The following is a 24,539-nucleotide window of genomic DNA, read 5'->3' as shown; positions in this document are numbered from 1 at the left end:
CGATACATGGATTGCAACCAGTGCGGAACATTTTCTCAAGTTTGACTGTACATGTTTAGTAGTTTACAGCACTTTTTAAAAAAACTTGTTAAAGTTTTCTTATAATGCTCACAACCTTGGGTACATTCAATAAAAAGTGCTGCAAAATAATAAACAAATGCAACAGTACCATTTACATGACCTAAACAGTGTATCAAATGAAACCACTTATAGATATCGAAAGTGCTTCAGTCTTCTTAATTATATCATTATTTAAATGTTATAATCATAAAAAATCCAAAGCTGAAAACTGAAAGCAAAATGAACAATACAAAAGCGATTCCGTCTACCATGTTACTGATATTTTTCCAATTAACGCACATCTGGAAATCGCCATTTTCTTCCGCCTCTGAAATCATTCTAACCAGTTGTTTTTCAATTCGTTCATTTGGAACCGCTTCCAAGTCAATTAGCGCGACTGATGGTTTTCTAGAGATATGCATATCTGTCAGGTATCTTGAATCCCTCCGTTCTGATCCTTTCCGGTTCATACATGTATTTCCATTTTCGGCCTTGGACTGATTTACTTCGTTTTTCTTTCCTTTAGCATTGTCTTTGATAGGGCGAATTTTGGACATTGATCGCTTACGCGCTAGGAGTAGATACATAGATTGCAGCCAGTGCGGAACATTTTCTGTTTCATTTCTATTGTATAATCGCAGGTTCAATATTGTAACCAGAGTAATAACGGAGCTGATCACAATGTCAAACATCAGTTTGTACGAGATAACTGGTACCGGTTCAGAGCTCTTTGGGAGGGTCTCACTCACAATTGTCATAAATACGGCTATAGATAACAAAACGGTGATACAGTAAGAAATTCTCTCTCCAGATTCTGGTAAAAGCAGAAACACGAATGCGTTTAGCAAACTAAGAAAAGTTAGGGGAAGAACTATTCTAACGATCACAAATCCGGCTTTTCTCTCCAGACAGACATGGAAATTTATTTGCATCCCTCCGGGTAAGACGTTTGCTTCCGATTTAGCAATTTTCCACGTTGAACTTTCAGTGTAATAGCTTAAATCGACTCGATCCCTTGCGGGATTAATTTTTACCTGCTCAGCAAAGTATCACCAAGCAGCAAACGATATGATGCATTCTTGGGTATCAAAGGGGTATCGAGATACATCCAAAGCGCAAGTACTTTTAATCAGGTCCCCGGGCCACCATGACGCATATCCGGTGTGATGAAAGGAAATTCTTTGCCATTTCTTGCCAAGGGTATCCGCTTCTTCCGCAGGGTTGATAAGAATCAGTTCAGGTACCCAAACGTCTTGATATGACGTCATCACAGTCTCTACCCCACCATATATTTCAGGATTCCAAACCATGTTTGCATCGTGCCATACCATCGTAAAAACTCCCATGACTGAAAATATTCCACGAATCTCATCAAGTTCTTGTATAGAAACAATTAAGAGGGTAGTATTTACATGGACAGCGTTTTGCTGATTTTCCACTGGTCTCACATTTTTATTGTAAACTTCCAAAAGGTAACGAAATAAAATGTTTGTGTCATTTATTGACGCACAATTGTTCTGTTCAAAATATGAAAACATAATCAGTATAGTGAAGAAATAATTTACTTTAAGATTTAATTCCATTCTCATAAATGAGCATTTAAAGATATGTTTCATTCACAGTGAATGATACTGCGGCAGATTTAAATGAATATTTCTCAAAGTCTGCACGCTTTATATTGCTTTACCCAGTTATACCACATTGATTTTTCTGTTTTATTTTAATTACACTGATCATGCGGTTCCTCGTCAGCTTTAATCAAATTGCTTGCATCCATTGTTTAATTTTCAGGATGATCTTACCTTTTATTCGCGCCGATCCTTTTTACTCGTAATGTTTATTTGTATAAATGATACGCATCTTCCTGACAATAATTTAATGATTCTTACTTTATTTGTTACATAAATTTGGTTGATCGAAAGCGGTCATATGACTATAATTTATACTGCGATAAAATGCCTTATACCACTGATGGACATTTATAAACAATTATTAAAACTACCCTTTCTGTTGGATGTGGCTTAATTTAACATACAAGGTTAGTTTTTTTGTGAACTATAACGATTTTTGGGACTATAACGATTTTGAAAAGAAACCGCATTCACTTCAAAGACAAGAAAATGGCACATACATTGAACGTAAATAAACCCCTGGCAAAATTAATGAAAACAATTATACTCATTGTGACATGAATCTTGTTTTTGATTAAAATTAAGATATTTTTTCTTTACAATCGAATTTCTTTCACGTTTGACAGATCAAGCCTGATTACGATTTGAATTTAACTTTCAATGACTTGTGTCGAAACACACAGTGAAGTGCATATACCGAGACATACTATTAATTGCAAACACCTTTCATTTAGGAAGAGGTCTCTTTGGACTAACTGCGATAGGTAAGCTGATTCTTAGCTTGCCAATTGCTTGTTGTACAGGCAACAAGGTTAAAAAACAACAACATGGTATTCGAAGGCTTCGGTACTTTTCGTTCTTTTCAAACAAAATGAAACAATACAAAATCATTACACCGTCGAGACGGGCCGGAACACATTGCACTGATTGCGAGATGTTTTAGTTTTTAGAGTGGAAGCACAAAGTAATTACGTAGGACTTATCAAAATGTAACGGTCAAAACAAAGTTAGTCGTCTTGAATTTTATGGAACATCCAGGAGTTCAATTATGGAAATTGCAATAATAAATGTTTCTCTTATTTTCTCATTCCGCTGTCATTCAACTACAAATCACTGTTTGGGATTTATCATTTTCTAAATAACAATGGAATGAGTCTGTGAGACCTGTGGGCGTTATAGGTAATTTCAAACTCCAATGACAAATCGGCCTTGAAATATTGAATAAAGAGTAGGCGTACTCTGACAGGGTCAATTTTTAGCACACGCAAAGTACCATTAATGGCTTTGATTTATTGACTTGCTTTGATTTTTTTTTACAAAAGTCATACAACTAGAGGCAATTCTATGCACCTTTTTGTCAAATAAGGCTGATCAATTAACAAGTCTGGAGTTCATTACGAATGGCATCATATAAGCACATGTGTTATTTTCATCTTTTAAGAAAATACTTTAAACTTGTTATGATTGGTCATTCCATCGGTGACCTGGGAAAATATGCAGAAGACGATGGGCGAAAGGCAGGATCCCACTAACTACACTTAACAAATATTCTGATGGAATACCCGATGTTCTGGCGATATCTTTTATATTTCTGAAAGTAAATGTATGTACTTTCTCGCGTGTTAGAACAATATCGAAGACATTGTTAACTTATCGAAATACATGTACATGTATACCAAAATCGAGATACGCATTGAAATAATTATCATGTTCCAATCATTTCTAAATAAATAACAAATATATCCATAAATTGTTTACTTTTATTAAACGCGCCGGGAACTTTCATTAACGTATACTCAAATTTCACAGAAAGTTTAATTTGTTTCCATGCTAGAGAAGATAAAAGGTATGGGCAGATTTCCCGGAAGCACAGATCACCACTAGCAATTGAAAGAAACCACTTTTGCAAATTTTACATATTCATGTAATGCCCTCTTTACTGATTTTTGTGTAAATGTTGGAAGAAAACCAAGTTCTACCACCTTCTTGTTGCTGGCCATACATTTCATGTGCATTTAATGACAAATAACCGAGCATGATTCTTGCAAGCTCTAATTACAATTTTGAAATTTTATGGCCAGTCGAATTTCAAAACAAAACAAAAACAATTTCACACAGCACGACAAAATTTGACAGACGTGTGGCCCCCTTTCCCTGAATCCCCACAAATTGGCAAAGTGCAAAATAATCTCTATAATTTCATCCTATCTGCTTTTAAATTTTTAACATTACTAACTATTAGTTTCTTCCTGCACAAAAACCATACTTGTACATGTTGTCGAATCTTATGCATTTAAGGTTTTTAAGGTGTTAGGTTTTTGCACCTATTTTTTTATCACATTGCTATGGTTCTCCTGGGTGGATTGAGTAGTTTGGGAGGCCTAGCACTCTATCACTTTTACTAACCCCCACGCATGGCCATTATATTCTGTCAGGAATGTTTGCCATTCCTATAAAAGAAGAAAAAGAAGAAGAAGCGCAGACCTGTGGAGTGATGTTATATTTGGTATACCACAAGGCTCTATCTAATTACCAATGCTGTTTATACTGTGCATTCCTGTACGAAAATTAAAATCTACGTTTTTTTTTTGTTTTTATTTCGTAGGAGACACATTTATATGTCATATAGCGACTTTCCAGCTTTTCATGGTAGCTCCTCCTAGCATAAGTCCAGGCACGGGCAGACACCTGGGTAGAACCATCGACCTTCCGCAAGTCAGCTGGATGTCTTCATTACATGAATGAATTGCATACGCCAAGCGAGGTTTTGAGCCCGCATCTACGAAGGGCAAGTGATTCGTAGTCAGCGACCTTAACTCGGCTACGGAGGCTCCCTGTTCATAAATGATTGGCCAGTTGAAGTGGGTCCGATATATCAGTTATTCACTATAAATTTTACAAATATACCGAGATACTGATACAGACCAGCAGGGTCATTTAAACTGCCAAAGGCGCAAAGAACTAGTTTTAAAAAATGTAAAGTTGGTTTCTGTAATGGAAGAGTCACCATCACTGGATTACAGTTTTAAGGGATTTGAGAGAAACAAAATATTTAAAATTCTGCAAAACATTGACGACGTGGACATTAACATGTTATTCACGTTCCCTAAGCAAAATGATCCTAGAAATCGCAATATAAATCCGTAAAACTTCGTGAGAGAAAATCTAAATAGATTGATCTCATTTTCACACAGAACAATCACGGTATGGCATAATCTCTTAGAATATATCGTGCATGCGTATCTAAAAACAAACTAGAATAATTTAGGACATAAGCGTTTTATTGTATCAGAAGCTGTCTTAGTCTTGTAAATACAAGAAACAGAATGTGAAAAAAGGCATCCAGATGCTAAAAAGTCCGCAAAAACAACAGGTAGACAACAGTTAAGTTAATTGTGATGCACAAATCAAATCAATCTAGATTAATTTCTAAGTATAATCACATGTATCTGCAAAAGTAGGGTATTGATGTTGTGTAGCGTAACACAAACACAAACACGACACAAAACGAGTCTATACATTTTTGATGTTTATTTACACGGTGGAATATTTCGTACATACTTTCATAATTTATTTTGTAACTTCTTAAGTCTTAACAAATGTCATATCTAAAGCCTAACTTAATCTTAGTATCTATGAGACCCATTTCCTAGGTCTCATGCACCTGGTCTCTTCTAGACCCTTCTGACTTCGTCTCCCAGAGATATCTAAAACAGCCAAATATATAGCATTCTCTAACATCATATATATGTACTATCTGACAATTTGACGTATAAAACGTGAGGGTTTGAATATAATAAACAATTACATTAATGCATCAACAATATATCAACTTGACAGGTGTGTAGCTGGTTTACAAACAATTATTTTACACTCGTTACCCAACGAAAGAAAAAAAATGAATTGCAAATTTATTTTTTTCAGACTTGAAGTACTATCTATCGCCTTACAATATGACATGTAGAATGATATTTAATATGATCAAGAACATTAGAATACAATCTGGAGTAAGAATATTAAAAAAACAGTGTTAAAGAAAAAATCTTAAGTCATTTATGCAATTAATGTAAACAAGAACAAAGGAGAATAGAATTTTAAACTAAACAACTTTCACAATTCATAGAAAGTCTTTTTTATTTTATATCGGCCTTTGTAGTGGCACTTCTCCTTTCTTCCTCCAAGACTTTTTCTTTAACCCGTGTTACATCCATATTTCACAAAACCAATATCTGAAAAAAATAAAGCAAAACACATGTGAGCATCATTTAGAATATATGCTATATAAGAGTTAGGAAAAAGATAACAATTTCGTTTAATAACATTGCTAAATTGCAAGTAATTATTGTCGCGTGTAAAAACATTTATCATGATATTTAAATTTCACATATTTATACAAAGATTTTATTCAGCATATTAATCTTACTTTTGAATATTTTGATATTTGACTACAAATCTTAAATAAATAGTAAAATCGATATGTAATGACCAAAATGTATGAATTATGTATTGATAAGTAGAAAGAGAGAGAAGATAATTAGTTTTTTAGTGTTCTGTAATTTTCCAGCTGGACCATTTTCTTCGCCAAACTCCACAGGCTCACAGCTTGCAGTCCACTCCGCCATTGTCGCTTGGTTTCGCCATCGATCCTTCTACACATTTGTCCCTTGGTTCCAACATTCTTCTACAGCGTAGCGCATCATCATCAATCTCTGTAGCTAAGAATCTCCTGTCATAGGCCGTAACGTTGTACCGCACTCTCCAAGTTTATGATGTTCATCCATCTAATTTCATTTGCTAACTTCTGAAATGTTCTAGAGTTCTCCAAGTTATAATATTACTGTTTCATTAACGTTATGTCCAATATTTCAGATGACCACCGAAAATACACTTCATGTTATTATATTGTTCCCATTTGTCATAAATGACAGATGAAATCAAAACTGCATGTTTACAAATTGTCATAATACACAATACAATGTCATCATTTTGCTTTGACAGGTACTTCCCAATATGTACCGTTACACGTTATTAGTCTCCCTTTGGCTATTATATAATGACAGTCCACAATATGACAAGACTTATAATGTTGACTTGAAATACACTTTTTCCCAGGTTAATTTGACAGTTTAATGGTATTTTCCCAGCCTGTTCGTAGTCTCCTTTTTAAGTGATCTGTACTTCACATAAACCGTTATGTTACCGAAAACCTTACTTCTTTGTACTTTTTAGCAAGCTATGTCCTACGTTTTACATTATTCAAAAAATTAAAGATATCAGCCAAGATATGTTCCAAACAAAAAGAAAAATATGTTCTAATATAAAAAATACTAATATATTGCATTTATATATTTAAGAATGCATGTGAAAGCTATAATAACTTTACAAAATAAAGCGCCTAGTAATACCTAAATACAAACAGAAATACATACAAAACCAACACCAATATATAACAGAATAACTGGTCATGATTTCTTGCCTTCTATTTACAAAAAAATGTGACCTTTCTCGATGATCCTACAGAAATATTATGTCGTCCGCGAGAAAATATAAATTTTCCTACAGAATACCCTGCTTAAAAACCATGAAAGGTAACCTAAAAGTAACAGCACGTTCGACTGTTTTTGCAACTCTTTGGCAAAAATACTACATCAGGTCTCATAAAACAAAAAGCTATTGCGCTTAAAATATCCGGTACACACACGTACCTCATAATGCAATATATGCATCGATTTCACGCTATGATAGTAAGACTCCGATTTAAGATTTCGGAAGACAATATCTGTGTCTGTATAATAGTATACATCTTACAAACAACTGGGATCACAACTTCGAGTCTCACAAACACAATATCAAGTAACTCTTAGTATCTCACAATATATATATATATATATATATATATATATTCGACCTTACTGGAATCCACATGTTCCAGCGACAATATCAAGTCATTTTTACGTAATAAACATATTCTTGTGTCATATCAGGCTTCAAAATATTTCCAGCACAACAGACCAGACCAACCTTTTAATTTACTGAGACCCGAAGTAACCAAAAATAACCATGTAAACATAACCCAGCCATGCATTTTCACGCATGAATCATCTTAAACATGAATTTCGCATATATAACTAGTTTTCAGCCATTACGAGTGTGGGATAATGGGGTTTTCTACCAAATAATTTGGGATTAAATTATGATTAAATACGATTTTCTCTGTTCTAACTAAAATTATTAACATTGTGTATTGTACAAAAGAAAAATATAATTTGATGTTGTTACCCTATTGACAGGTGAAATATCCCTGGGCCTTTTGTCTATCATAATTAAGTTGTAGATATGTCGGAGATAGGGAATGGACAAAGTTATGACTTCAAGTTATATGTTACCTTGACAGATTAATGTCAGAAAGCGACTAGCTACATGGGCCTGGTATCACGGACCTGTCATTAGAGTAGCCATTGACATATACCCTAATTAGTTTTCCCTCTATATAAGAAACGTCAAAATGTTTGTAAGTTAGTTAGCCTTAGACTGCCACTGTGGTACTAAATAAACTATACTTAAAACGTTAAACTTGTGTTGTTACGTGTCACATCTTTTTGTGGAGCCGAGGACAAGGATCAGAACCGAAGTACTTCAGAAGATTGGTGAGTGTTGATTTTATTCCTTTGTACTAAGTATTGTTAAAGATGGCAGATCAAGAAATTGCTCAAATCTTTCAAAACCTAGGGGAACAGTTACGAAATGTCTCTTCAATATTGGGAACACAGGGTACGGCACAGGTTGTACATACTTTTGATGGGGATCCAAAAAAATTTAGATATTGGATGAAAAGCATAGAAAAATACGGGGTTTTGACTAGGCTAGATGGGGAAAAACTAAAGTTAGTTGCGTATCAATCCAGCAGTGGCGCTGTTAGTGATTATATTCAAAGATATCTTCGCGAAAATCCTGGGGAAACATGGGCAGATCTTAAACAAGAATTAACCACCCGTTTTGCAGATATTCAGGATTCACAACATGCTTTTAGTCTCCTTAGAAATATAAAACAATCTCCTGGCGAAAGTGTTCAAATTTTTGCAGAAAGACTACTCTCGCTGGCCGAAGAAGCATTTACTGATCATCAGGGTGACAATGCTATTTTAGAAAGACAGTTAGTGGGATTTTTTATTGACGGGTAACTACATGATTTTTTAAAAATGAAAGGTAACCTAAAAGTAGCAGCACGTTCGACTGTTTTTGCAACTCTTTGACAAAAATACTACATCAGGTCTCATAAAACAAAAAGCTATTGCGCTTAAAATATCCGGTACACACACGTACCTCATAATGCAATATATGCATCGATTTCACGCTATGATAGTAAGACTCCGATTTAAGATTTCGGAAGACAGTATCTGTGTCTGTATAATAGTATACATCTTACAAACAACTGGGATCACAACTTCCAGTCTCACAAACACAATATCAAGTAACTCTTAGTATCTCACAATATATATATATTCGACCTTACTGGAATCCACATGTTCCAGCGACAATATCAAGTCATTTTACGTAATAAACATATTCTTGTGTCATATCAGGCTTCAAAATATTTCCAGCACAACAGACCAGACCAACCTTTTAATTTACTGAGACCCGAAGTAACCAAAAATAACCATGTAAACATAACCCAGCCATGCATTTTCACGCATGAATCATCTTGAACATGAATTTCGCATATCTAACTAGTTTTCAGCCATTCCTTGTATTTTCACATATATTCGTGATGAAATATTACCCATAACCTCAACAGAAACTATTTACAAGTCATTTTGCGCATATCTATGACTACAGACAAGTTTCATAGGACAATCCATCTTCCTTCATTTAAACAATTTGTCAATGCGGGAATGCTTAAAACTGTTTAAATGTGGCCATAAGGGAAACAAATATCATATGGAACGAGTAAAATAAACATAATATGACAAGTACAATTTTTGAAAAACAAATATTTTCACATTTGTATTTCTTAATTCAGTCTCTTGAGTATTTTCCTCAATGCATTGTTCCTTATTGTTTTTACGTTGTTTTTTTTTTCTATTATTTTACTTTTTTTAAGAATTTTGTATATTATGAGTTAGGTTTTATCATTTTATAAATTAACATTTCTTTTCGTGTCCAACAACTAATCTTAAAATGAATTTATCTTGAAATTTTGTTCAAAAATAGAAACAAAAATTTAACTAAAAAAAAAAAGACTAGCTTGCAAAATTGCACTAGAAGATAGGTAAAATGGCAACTCACAGTTTCTCTCCTTCCGGCTTGGCAGCGTGTCGTCGTCGTCGGAGTACTTCGCTTGGCAATGTCGCAACAACCCATCTTGAAATTCGACATCCTGGTCACGGCACCAAAAATTGATAGAGGTTGTGTAGCGTAACACAAACACAAACACGACACAAAACGAGTCTATACATTTTTGATGTTTATTTACACGGTGGAATATTTCGTACATACTTTCATAATTTATTTTGTAACTTCTTAAGTCTTAACAAATGTCATATCTAAAGCCTAACTTAATCTTAGTATCTATGAGACCCATTTCCTAGGTCTCATGCACCTGGTCTCTTCTAGACCCTTCTGACTTCGTCTCCCAGAGATATCTAAAACAGCCAAATATATAGCATTCTCTAACATCATATATAAGTACTATCTGACAATTTGACGTATAAAACGTGAGGGTTGAATATAATAAACAATTACATTAATGCATCAACAATATATCAACTTGACAGGTGTGTAGCTGGTTTACAAACAATTATTTTACACTTGGCCCCCTGGGCAATTCGAGAGTCATGGAAATAGTTTCATATTATAGAGGATATTTGTTTGCTTTAGTGTAATATCAAAATATATTTCACCGAGTGAACACTATAATGCAATATGTAAATTATGGTGTTACTGAAGAGAGACCGGTTGGTGAGCCGCCGCTAGTTAAATAATGGTTGCCAATTAACTACCTGCCTGGAGCCTGGCATTAACAAATAGGAATTGGGAAGTATATGTGTATGTAGGTGTCTCATTACTCAACTTGGCTGGCCCTTTAAATATATGTCAGCTGGTTAATGTGAAGAAGTTTTTTTTAAGTGTTTTCTTTTTGTTTTTCTTTTAGCTCTGTTAATCGGTAAAAAGGACCAAGCTAAACCACATGTTTAAGTTTGGTGAAGATCCATCACTTTGTTTATGAGCAGAAGTTGTTTAAAGGTTTTTTATTCTTATATATTTCAGTCCCAGAAGAACCATTTGAATGCTCTTGACAGAGTCTTAACAAGGATGTAACAGCGCAAGTTTGGTGAAGACCCACCCTTTTGTTAGGGATTTAGGTGTGAAACCATTTGAAACTAGAGCTATCACTGAAGGTGATGAATGTACCCCCCCCCCCCCCACTGACACAGTACATTGCAATATGACGAACACAAGATTGCATAAGTATGTGGACTGTATGTATATAGACTCTATTTATATAGTATAGTAACAAAAAACAAAGCCCCATAACTCTGCAGAATATTTTTCTGAAAGCACCTAACATGCACCATGCACAAGTAAGGCTGGTACTGATCACTTGTGTGAAGTTTCATTAAATTGTGTGCAATGGTTCGGGAGATATATAGGCGCGCACAACATTGCATATACATACTGTATGTATATAGCATAGTAACAAAAAAAGAAAAGTCCCATAACTCTGCAAAATATTTTTCTGAAAGCACCTTACATGCACCATGCACAAGTGAGGTTGGTACTGATCACGTGTGTGAAGTTTCATTAAATCGTGTGCATGGGTTCAGAAGATTATGCGAGCACAAGATTGCATATGCAGACTGTATGTATATAGTATAGTAACAAAAAACAAAGTCCCGTAACTCTGCAAACTTTTTTTTCTGAAAGAACCTAACATGCACCATGCACAACTACTGTTGTTACTGATCACTTGTGTGAAGTTTTATTAAATTGTGTCAAGGGGATGAGGAGAGTTGGTGCGCACAAGATTGTGTCTATGGACGGACGGACAGACAGACGAACAGACTAGTATACACCCTTAAATTACAACTTCGTTGTTTGGGGTACAAAAATATGAGAGGACATTACAAGAATGCTACAGACAACTTGCAGTTCAGATCAATCAAATGTTTCATGAGAAGCAGTCGTTTAAAGTTTTTTTTCTATTTCTGGCTCTGGCAGCATCCAAATGGGGTTAGGATAAACCACATGAATAAATTTGAGGGAGGCCCATACAAAGATGCCACAGAGCAAGTTTGTTGAAGATCCATGGAGTGGTTCGTGAGAAGTCATTTATAGGTTGTTTTCTTTAAGCTATGAAGAGTCCTACAAGGGACCAACTACATTTTTGAGTGATGTTTCAGACAAAAGTCGATGAATATCCTTCAGGTGTTTTTACTTCTGGCGACCCCTATAAAGGGTTAAGCAGAACCATTTGAACACATCTGAGCCAGAGTCTTAGATGGATTCTTGAGATGATGATCCATCCCGAGGTTCTCAAATCGTCTGGCACGTGTTGACACGGTGAGCTTTTGTGATTACCCTTCGTCCACAATTTCTTGTGAAAACGATAGAGGCCACATTTTGCAATCAACTTTAATCAAACTTGCACACAACTTGTATTGGCATAATATCTCGGTTCCTTTCGAAAACTGGCCAGATACCATCATTGGTTCCAGAGTTGTGGCCCATCAAAGGGCCAAAATTTATTTTGGCTTGTGAGCACGATAGAGGCCACATTTTGCAATTGATTTGAATTAAATCAAACTTGCAAACAACTTGTATTGGCGTAATATCTCAGTTCCTTTCGAAAACTGGCCAGATCCCATCATTGGTTCCAAAGTTATGGCCCCTTAAAGGGTCAAAATTTGCTATTTTGGCTTTTGCAGCCATATAGAGACTTCATTTATGGTTTGATTTCACACAAACTTGCAAAATATCTTTAATCCATGATGAATCCGTCAGATCAAATCATAGGTTTTGTAGTTACGGTCCCTGAATGATCCCTGAAAAAAAAAAAAAGAGTCAAAAATATGTTAACTTTTACCTTGTGAACAGGATAGTAGTGACATTTTACATTCGATTTTAATCACACTTATACAAAACTTGTCACAATAAGATCTCGGTTCCTGTCGAAATCCGGCTAGATTCCGTCATAGGTTCTAGAGTTACTGGGCAAGATTTTCTATTTCGGCCCTTTCAGCCATATAGAGGTTTCATTTATGCTTTGATATGACACAGACTTGCACAGAATGTTTATCTCAATGATCTCTAGACCCAGATAGAAACTAGGTCATGTGGGGTCAAAAACTGGGTCAACAGGTCAAATCAAAGGAAAAACTTGTTAACACCCTAGAGGCCACATTTATGATCCTATCTTCATGAAACTTTTCTGAATGTTTATCTTAATGGTTCTTATGCAAAGTTCAAAAGTGTGTCATATAGGGTCGAAAACTAGGTCATCTGGTCAAATCAAAGGAAAAACTTGTTAGCGCTGTAGAGGCCATACAACACTGTCGAGGCCACATTTATGACCCTATCTTCATGAAACTTGGTCAGAATGTTTATCTTGACGACTCCTAGGCCAGGTTTGAAACTGGATTATCTTGGGTCATAAACTAGGTCAGCTTCTCAAGTCAAGGGAAAAGCTTGTTAACACTCTGGGGGCCATATTTTTTACCCTATCTTCATGCAGCTTGGTCGGAGTGTTTATCTAGATGATTCCTAGGCCAAGTTCGAAACTGGGTCATGTGGGGTTAAAAACTAAGTTACCACTCAAATCAGAGGAAAAGCTTATTAACACTGTAGAGGCCATATTTATGACCCTATCTTCATGAAACTTGGTAAGAATGTTTATATTGATGATTCCAATGCTAAGTTACAGGAAAGCGATATAGGGTAATCATGACCCTCTTGTTTCTATTTTAAGCTTTGGCGACCCCTAAAAGGGACAGGGCTGATCCACTTGAGCAAATATGATAAAGTACCAGGATGCTACTCATAAAGTTTGGTGAAGATCCAGCAAGTGGTTGATGAGTTGTTTGAAGTTTTTAAGCTCTGGTGGCCTTTTAGGTTAGATACCATCTGCACAAAATTGAAACCAAATTTGGCGAATACCCATTAAGTGGTTCCAGAGTGGTTTCCTGAGGAGTCGTTTAAATAAGAGGAAGTCACAATGACTAGTCTCATTCAAATCAACAGGAGATAACATCCTTAAATCAAAATCTATATAATTTTTTGTTGGGTTTAACATCACACCAACACAATTATTGGTCATACGGCGACTTCCAATATTTTGATGGCAGAGGATATTTATTTCTTTGGGTTTTACGGCGCACCGACACAGTATAGGTTATATGGCGCCAAACAGGACTACAAATTTTGGTTCCACATCTCATTTACATCGAAATGATGGCACAGGAAGATCCCAAGTGTCCCATCGGGTATTATTTCATCAAAGGCGGGCTACTGGGTAGAACTATTGACCTTACTTAAACCAGCCTGATGGCTTCCCTCCAAAAATCTATAAACTGGCTTATTAATTATAAACCTCAAATCTACCATATGTTCAGAAGATAAAACTCAATTATGGCTAATGACACGTATTTCACTATTGGTTTAAGTAATCCACCTCAAAACTAAAACGTTAACATTTTAAATAAAAACAAGCAATAACTTTCTTTTAAAATTTTATGACAAAATCAAGTTTTACATCACTAATAAAAGGTACAGCATTGTTATACTATAATCACAACTTTGTAAAAGTAATATTTACAATTGCAATATTTTGTTTTAAAACGCGAGATAAGAACAAGAAACAACATGCATTTAATTTTTAAGTGTACCTTTTCCACTATCCTATTTAGTGCCTACCTTGGCCTACACACACATTATTTGTTTTGTGGAATGGAAGGTTTTTTTTCTTCGTTTTCATTACTCTAAGGCTGTGAACTCAAGATATATATCAGGCTCAACCTTCAATAAAATATTTTATCATCAGATAGTGAATAACTGTAGAAAATCCTTATCAAGTGTATTCAACTAGACTAAATATAAGAACAGACTATGTAGAACTGCTTTCACAGTTTTACATTTAGCAACAGAAGTAATTTGTTTAAAAAACTGCCAGTTTTTTTTTTGTGGTTGTACAAATTCATTGTCATACTCTGGCTATGTAAACACTATTGTGTACTATTTTTAATCCAACACCCAATACTGCTTATACACACAAGCATGTTATTTCTTGTTTACATACATGTATGTTTTGTAATAAATGTTTTTGTTGTTTTTGTTTTCTAAAATAAAATTTGGGCAATTTGGACCCCTATAATTTGACATCGTTTTCCACTTTCCTTTTGGTCAATCTCTTGGTCAATTTAACTTTCAGTCTGGCTTGTGGCTTACTTATTTCATCCAATCTCTTTCACAATGTTTTCATCCCTTATCCCTTACACTCACTTTCATGTTTCCGATAACAACAACTCTGCATGGCACACAAAGTAATGGATGTCAAATGCTGAAAATTTAAACTTTAAAGGCACTGACCTCAAAATGAACTGTCTTTAAAATTGAAGTTTGGTCAGAATATGAGTTTTTGCTATTGAACTACCTTAAAAATAGCAAATCAAGAAAAAAAACAGATGCCCGAGTTGGAAATCGAACCAGGTCCATCGCGGCAATCAAAACTTTCCCAGGTTCTGGACCAATACATCAAGGAGCAGTATGTATTTAACAGTCGTTAAATATAAAAATATAAATATTTATAATCAAGGCAGTTTACCTCGAGTAACCCGTTTTTCAATTTTGAATGTTTAATATAGTAAAAACAACTAATTCTCATGTGTTTCCATTACATATAATCTGTAAGTAATTAAGTTTCTAAGCTATCTTAAGAAATAAAGCATTAATTTCCCAATACCTAGAAACTTTTGTTGTTGTACCCTCTGAAGGTCAGTGCCTTTAAAGTGGAACTTTGCTTATAATAACCTTCCTGTCAATCAGATGTGATTGTAAACCACATTTTGGAAACATTTACTATAGTTTATAAAATTTTTCATTACATGAAAACTCAAAATAATATAAACAAGATAATATTAAGATTTTAAAAGAGTTGTCTTCTAAAATAAAGTAAAACGTATTGCCATTTTTTCTTTAAAAAAGAACTATCATGAAATTTGTAACATGGTTAAGACTTTTATCTCTGTGACATATTTCAATACCACATAATTAAAACACTAGCAACACATATTCATACTAGTACATAAACATCAGACACTGACATACGAGTTAACATTTTTAATTTTCAAAGCATATATTGCATATTAAAAAGACAAACATACATATATCTAGTATTATATCTGAACACAATTTTGCATTTGTAATAATATCGATTAACATTTTAATGCTAGGAAAGGAACACTTTGAGCCGCTCCATGAGAAAACCAACATAGTGCATTTGCGACCAGCATGGATCCAGACTAACCTGGGCATCCACACAGTCTGCTCAGGATCCATGCTGTTCACTATATGGTTTCTCTAATTGCAATAGGCTTTGAAAGCGAACAGCATGGATCCTGACCAGACTGTGTGGATGCTCAGGCTGGTTTGGATCCATGCTGGTCGCAAATGCACTATGTTGGTTTTCTCATTGTGCAGCTCATTTATTAAAGTTTAGAGCAACAATGTTTTAAAATTGGAGAGATCCTAAGCAAATGATAAAGTTAAGTAGCATATAATAGCTCACTAAACTTTATATGCCTAACTCTATGACAAGACAGATGTCTTCTATAAACAAGTAAAATAAAACATAACATTTGAATTTCGTAACTGAATGCCGCTCAGCAAAAAATTAGTGCTTTGCAAACAGGCAAGGATCCAGAGAAATGCACATCTATGAAGTTCATTTATCAATTTCAACAACTGATAAGTTAACAGTATGGATCCAGATCAGACCAAACAATGAATCTGGATCCATACTAGATACAAAGCCCTAACATTGGTTTTTGCACAGGAACACTCAACTGCTTTACACATTTCAATTTGTCTGATGTGAAAAATTCAAAATACAAATGTACAGCAATTTTATTAAAATTCCTGTGTAAACGATTGTAAAACACTTGCAAAATCTATTTTTGAAGCTAAAACCACCATTCCAAGATTCTAAATTGGATAATGTTGAGCAAAAGCGAAGTATACTAAAGACTGTCTTTCCAAATTAAGAAATTTAACAAGACTTTCCAATAAAAGTAAAACTAAGGTATGAATGGTTTTTGTGGTGAAGATGAATCCGATAAATTTCCTGCTGATAAATGAATGAGGCATATCAGGTAAATACACTAGTACACTGAATTTTAATGACAGATCATCACCAAAGCAATAAAAATGTAGTAAACTTCTCCTTAATCACTATGCACTTTACTAATTTTCATACTGATGTGACAAGAGAAATGTAAGTTGATGACAAATGATATACAAGAGGGTCATGATGACCCTGAATCACTCACCTGAGTAATACAAGCCACATGTTTAAAATGGCACACTGATGCTAAACTATTAGAAAGTAGGTCAGTAGGTCACATTCATGGTCACTGAAAGTCAGTTTTATGATCGGTGTGTAAAACTGTACATGCCATCCAAATTTCAAGGCTGTCATCTTAAAAAACAAGAAAGTAGGTCAGTAGGTAAAGGTCACAGTCAAGTGACCCTTAATCGATTGGGGTCATCAGGTAATTATAATTAAGTCTAGGAAATATGATCTGATAATTTTTGAAGTATATGCACATGTATTCCTATGTAACTCATATAACAAGTGACCCCTGGGGAAGGCCTCTTTCTACCCAAGGGGCATAATTTGAACAATCTTGTTAGAGATCCACTAGGCAATGCTACATACAAAATATCAAAGGTCTAGGCCTTGAACTTAAAGACAAGAAGATTTGTATTTTTCCTCTATATAATTCTATGTTAAATTTGGGACCCCGAGGGCAGGGCCTCTATTCATCCCAGGGGCATAATTTGAACAATTCTGGTAGAGGACCACAAGGCAATGCAACATACCAAATATCAAAAGCCAAGGCCTTCCAGTTTCAGGCAAGAAGATTTTTAAAGTTTTCCCTATGTAAGTCTATGTAAAACTTGAGACCCTCCAGGGCAGGGCCTCTTTTTACCCCAGGGTTATAATTTGAACAATTCTGGTAAAGGACCACAATGCAATGCTACATACCAAATATCAAAGGCCTAGGTCTTGTGATTTTAGACAAGAAGATTTTGTGGTTTTAGACAAGAAGTTTTTTTTCCTATATATATATCTATGTAAAACTTGCGACTCCCAGGGCAGGGACTCTTTTCACCCCAGGGGCACAATTTGAACAAATTTCATAGAGGACCATTAGATGATGTCACAAGCCAAATATCAAAGCTCTACGCCTTGCGGTTTTGAACAAAAAGATTTTTAAAGTTTTTCCTTTCGGTTGTCATGGCAACCAGAATTCTGCATGGAATTCAATTCTTTGAATATTTTGGAAGGGGGCCACCCAAGGATCATTCCTGTGAAGTTTGGTGTAATTTTGCCCAGTGATTTTCAAGAAGATTTTTTTAGAAATTGTTGACGGACGCACACCGCACGACAGACATTGGGCAGTCACAAAAGCTCACCATGAGCCTTTGGCTCAGGTGAGATAAAAAATGTAATATAGCAACAAAAGGAATGTATCATTTGGCAAAGAATCTATTAACTGTGGTGACATAACTAGAAACAGAATTGCTTCTCACTTTAAGTCTTACTAATGCAACTGAGGGCAGCCTACTTCCATATGCAGACTAAAGCGTAAGTTGTTAAATACATATTCTTTGATTAGCTATTCATGTACAAGTATCATGAAATATTTATTGAATTTTAAATAAAAAATTGTATTTTTCTATGGTGCATTGTTAGCAGGTCTGATGTAATTGTTATACCCTGGACAATAAGCAATTACCTGATTATGCAATTAAAAGATTAAAACATCTAAGAATAATAAAAACTTGCACTCTTCCATTTTCTTATAAATGCATTTTTTAAAGCAAATCATATAATTTTTTTTCATGAAAACCATAAATTAAAACTTCTGAATCGTAACATAGAATTGTCTCTGCAAATACATACATATATACAGTGCCTTAAATTTCAAGATTGCTCTATCCGTGTACAAAAGATAAAGAGTAAATACCTTGTATTCACCTTTTCTACTACATGTATCTAACAGGCAACCCACAATATGATTACAATACCATAAAGGTCTGACGAAGATAAAAAGACTAGAAAGACCCTTAAGTTTTGCACAACTGCTATCGATATGTTTTAGATAGATGTATCATAAATACACACTGCAGATGAAATGGCATATAACACAGTAAAATAATAAAATCAGTCTTTTCTTATAAAAGGTTTCTTGATATTCTGCATACATTGTATATGTATTCACTCAATGTGTAAAGTTACTTTGCATGTAACAACAAAATTCATATCTAAAATCCTGACCTTGATTTTTATGAGAAAAAAAAAATTAAATTAAGTAAATCATCATCATAACCCCAAACACTCGATAAATGTTATGAAAATAACACAACACAGACTAAAACAACTTAAAAGCATCCACTATGACATTAAATTAACACATACATATAAACAATACATGTACATTGTGATAAATTAAAACTGTAATTTCATCTGTCCCATGTATAGATGAAAGAAGAAAAACTAAGTGCCTTTAAAATGCTTATACCATACCATGAAAAAGCCAAATGGTTTAATATAAGCAACATTATACGAAAAAATTTCAGAGGTGTAATTACAGCTTGATAAAAGAACTGTGAACTAACAGCAGGATGATGTAGACTGACTTTGCTCTGCAAAGGCTTTATGAAAAATTTCTGTGTCTAATGTTATGAGATGTTGATATCTTGCTAAACCACATATATCTTCTTGGAGGATTAAAACAATTATACATCTTTAAACATTGTGGGTCCATCAAATGTCCACATATTTCTTGAAGCACTAGAATCATGCATTTCCGTAGAAGTCTCTTCTAGTTTTCCTGAAACAACAACAACAAAGGAATATAGAATTAGAATATCATATAGTACTACTTAAACCGCCTCGACAGCCTAGTGGAACAGCGTCCGCTTCCAGTGCGGGAGGTCGTGGGTTCGATCCCTGGTCGTGTCAAACCAAAGACATGAAAAATGGTACCAGTAGCTCTATTGCTTGGCACTCAGCATTAAAGGGGAAACTGGCCTCTTCTCTCATACCCTCATGGCAATGGATTCCATCAGGAATGAGGTGTCAAGAGTGAATTGGTATAAAATAGTACTACTTGGTAGGTCATGCTGGCTCAAAAAATAGTTTACATCAGTGATGGGGACAAAAACATAGTTACCAAATGCAATGGTATCACTGTATCCAGTTTCTAGAAGATAATTTCTTTTTTTTCTGTTAAAATGATAAGAGCACCACAATGCAGAGCAATATACGCCCGAAGGTAGAACCTTTGACCCCTAAATTGGCCTTGATGCGAGCCATCCGAAACATGCGCTCTGCATGTCGTCTTGATGTGGTGAACATTTGTGCCAAGTTTCTTTAAAATCCTTCAAGCAGTTCACCAGTTAAAGAGCAGACACGAAACAAACTCATATGACCACACAGCTACTATCCCAACCCAGTGTTATGATCAGCAGAATAAGAAACGTTAGACAACTGTAATGTATGTTCTGTTGTGTTCAACACTATTTTTTCAAACATTAATGGCAGTCATATTTAACCAGCAACTGGTTCTGCCTTTGCGACCAGTGCAGACCAAGATCATGATCTACATTGTTTGCTATTCAGTCAGTAAATTTTCAGTGAACACCCCTTCAAATAATAAATGGTACTACCCAAATTGAATGATGGCCCAGTCCATTTTAGAAATTTAGCAGGCTAATGGTTAACACAGTGCTAGCTCTGGCCACTTTAAGTTATAGCCATCAGATTTTCAGGAACAAAAATAAATAGCCAAAGCCTACTTGTGAAAGCGCTGGAAAAAAATTTAAGTCAGATTCCCAACACTATTTTAATTATAGTTCTAAAAACCATTATTACTGACATCAGACTCAGTGGTCATGTCATATCTACTGCACAGACAAAGGTTGTTTTAGTAAATAAGTCAAGGGGAAATCATATTTAATATTTTTTACTTTATTTTCTTTGAAGTTGAGTTTAAAAGAAAATATGCATTGTGATCTTTTTCTTGCATTAATTAAGTTTTTACAGAAACATATCAGTTTTGTGAGGAAATAATGTTGATCCTTCAGTGTCAAGCACAACGTATCTTTTAAACCTACCAATAATTCTGTGTTTCATGTTTTAGTTGAATCTGCAGCTGATTTATTGAAAGAACATTTAAACTAAAAGTAATTTAATCAAATTTTTTATGCTTTCTACCTTCTCTGACACTGTGTATTGACTTATCCGAATTTGTGTCGTCCTAAATACCCTGCAGTTTCGGGTAAGAATTTTCCTGATTTTCGAAAAAAGCAGTTGCAATTTTTGCGAGTATTTTTTATTAAAATAGCCTAGCTACTACCTGCTGGATATGGCAAATACAATTTATCAATTGTTCGACATGTTCTACCAGGGTCCGTTTTATTTGGTTGCAACTGAACAGATTGGTTTATTTCTGCAACCAGTTTCGGTTTAAATTAGTGTATGCCAAGATTCATGCAATTACAAATCTTTTATAGTAAATGTCCGCGATTATAGTGATCAGAGAAATAATAATTACAGTGTGAAAAATCAATGCTCCAGGTAGGACACCTGGTAGATTGGACTATCGATCAATAGCGATGACACGGGCAGTCAATTAACGAGGTAATTAACATGTTTTTATTGTGTAATGTCAATAATCGCCTAGAGGCATGCGCTTCCTGTCTTGGATCTCGCACGTCTTTGTCAATGAACAAACACATGTTTTACGACAGGTAAAGGTAAATTTTTGATGAGATATTTTGTGGCTTCAGTATAAAATAATCGCCAATTTCTCTCAACATTTTTTTCCACCACCATTTTCGTAACATAAGCGCCATCTGGCGATAATGTTGATTGGCAGCGTGAGCACTGGTTAACCTGTTAATCACTGCTGGAGAACCTCTTCACAGAAAGTAACTGACAACTTTCCAACATGAATCAGAACTGAAGGATAAATAACCTAACACATGTTGACATTATGCATCAGACCAATTCAAAAAGTTGGTTTAAAACTAATGACATGGATGAAACAGTGGTGCAGACACTGTAATTTCTTATTTCTACCATTCACAGATCTCCAAGTTAAAAAATTAAATTCAATTAATTGCTGTATCTAATGTGTGTGATAAAAGACTTTCGAAAGCCATCAAAACATTGGCATATATAAATCCCACACAATAACCTAAACAATAACATGTTTGATAATCATGATTTTTCTTCATTAAAACGTTTCAATACAAAAAATGTTTTTGTAAAACATTACAGCATGCACTGAACTTCTATCATTGACAACCTTTTTGAGTTCAACGATGCATGAGAACCATAACAATCAAGCGATAATATAAACATGCTGTTGTTTAAATTATCGTGCAGGAGTAGTAAGTCTGTGGAATGAATCTGAAAAAGAATTGCTTACCAACAAACAATGTAGTGACTTTTAACAGTTTATTTTCCATCATCTTCATATGGTGACCTGGCTCTATCATCTGAATTTCTTCTGGGAGGTGGGGATCTGTCACGTGAAACACGGCCACGTGGCGAGCGGCCTCGGGGAGATCTGTCCCTTGGGGATCTGAAAAGATATTATCATACTTTATATATATAAACATTCATTTTCTGTTAAATAATGAACACAATTATCCTCCCACTAAATATTCTAAAATTTATTATCTAGACTAAATAATTCCATGACATATTTATTTCAATTTTCACAAACAGGAAACAGACATTCTTGGAACAAGAGCTCGTCAAACACGAAATGCCCCCCATTGATGCATTCAGTAATTGCACAAGGAACAGAAATTATATGCTCACTGTAAACAAAAGTTCTACCATTCTTCCCTATATAAGTCTATATGATCCATTTGACCTCTGAGGCAGGGCCATATTTGACCCGAGAGGGATAACTTGAACAAACTTGGTAGAGAACACTAAATGATGCTACATTACAAAATACCAAAGCCATAGACTTTGTGGTTTGGACAAGAAGATTTTCAAAGTTTTTCCCTATATAAGTATATGTAAACCATGTGACCCCCAGGGCGGAGCCATATTTGACCCTAGGAGAATAATTTGAATAATCTTAGTAGAGGATCACTAGATGATGTCATATACAAAATATCAAAGCCCTAGGCCATGTGGTTTTGGACAAGAGGTTTTTCAAAGTTTTTTCCTATATAGTCTATATAAACCATGTGACCCTAGGGGTCGGGCCATATTTGACCCCAGGGAAATAATCTGAACAATCTTGGTAGAGGACCACTAGATTTTGCTACATACCAAATATCAAAGCCCTAGGCCCTATGGTTTTGGACAAGATCAGAAACCATTTAACTGTCCCTGGCCAATGTGACCTTGACCTTTGACCTAATGACCTCAATATCAATAAGGGTCATCTGCTGGTCATGGCCAACCTAACTATCAATTTTCCTGACACTAGGCCCAAGCGTTCTTGAGTTATTGCCTGGAAACCATTTTACTGTTCCTGGTCACTGTGACCTTGACCTTTGACATACTGACCTCAAAATCAATAGGGGTCACCTGCTGGTCATGACCAACCTCCCTATCAACTTTCGTTACCATAGGCCTTAGCGTTCTTGAGTTACCATCCAGAAACTGTTTTACTGTTCTGGGTCACTGTGACCTTGACCTTTAACATACTGACCTCAAAATCAATAGGGGTTATCTGCTGTCATTACCAACCTCCCTATCAACTTTCATGATCCTAGGCCCAAATGTTCTTGAGTTATCATCCGGAAACCGTTTTACTATTCAGGGTCAATGTGACCTTGACCTTTGACATACAGACCTCAAAATCAATAGGGGTCATCTGCTGGTGATGATCAACCTCCCTATCAACTTTCATGATCCTAGGTCAAAGTGTTCTTGAGTTATCATCCGGAAACGGATAGGTCTACATTCCGACTGACCGACCTACCGACCGACATCTGCAAAACAATATACCCCTCCTTTTTCAAAGGGGGGGCATAATAAAAACTGTCATTTGACAATATTTATTGTGGAGTCTTGTATGTAACAAATTGTCAAAAAAAAGTTTGTCAACCACAATCTAATGACCATTTTGTTGATGGCAAAACTGAAGAAAGCTAAACAAGGAACAAACAACACATAAGAGTTAATTAGAATAATTCTATGTGCTCCATTTCGAGAGATCCATATATCATAGACATGAATTTGTACTATCTGTAGCACTCATAATGTTATCATGGCTTTGACCAATTGGAATTTTTTACACTGACTTACAGTGCAGCAACAAGTCATTTTTACAGTAACTTGAAATCAAACATTTCTTTCCCACAAATGAAATATATCAAGAGTGTTGGGTTAGCCTTTAATCATAAAAGATTTATTTATTTATTTATTTTGTTGGGTTTAACGTCGCACCGACACAATTTTAGGTCATATGGCGACTTTCCAGCTTTAATGGTGGAGGAAGACCCCAGGTGCCCCTCCGTGCACTATTTCATCACGAGCGGGCACCTGGGTAGAACCACCGACCTTCCGTAAGCCAGCTGGATGGCTTCCTCACA

General features: G+C 35.2%; 1 protein-coding gene and 1 pseudogene across 3 annotated transcripts in view; both read right to left on the bottom strand.

Moving 5' to 3' along the window:
* Positions 1–248: 248 nt before the first annotated feature.
* Positions 249–1,643, bottom strand: LOC128550191 (acetylcholine receptor subunit alpha-like; annotated as a pseudogene).
* Positions 1,644–14,403: 12,760 nt separating this feature from the next.
* The window catches only part of LOC123536196 (RNA-binding protein 1-like), a 35,205-nt gene continuing 25,069 nt past the window's right edge, over positions 14,404–24,539 (bottom strand). For all 3 annotated transcript variants that reach the window (XM_045319159.2, XM_045319160.2, XM_045319158.2), the window contains 2 exons: positions 22,406–22,561; positions 14,404–19,801 (listed from right to left, as the gene is read on the bottom strand). In XM_045319159.2, coding sequence (XP_045175094.1) covers positions 22,435–22,561 — 127 coding nt within the window. In that variant the 3' untranslated portion in view covers positions 14,404–19,801; positions 22,406–22,434. The remainder of the gene's footprint in view (positions 19,802–22,405; positions 22,562–24,539) is intronic.

This window comes from Mercenaria mercenaria, chromosome 17 (genome assembly GCF_021730395.1).
Source record: "Mercenaria mercenaria strain notata chromosome 17, MADL_Memer_1, whole genome shotgun sequence".
Lineage (NCBI taxonomy): Eukaryota > Metazoa > Mollusca > Bivalvia > Venerida > Veneridae > Mercenaria > Mercenaria mercenaria.
The sequence above is the reverse complement of the archived record's forward strand: the minus strand, read 5'-3'. Positions and strand labels throughout refer to the sequence as shown.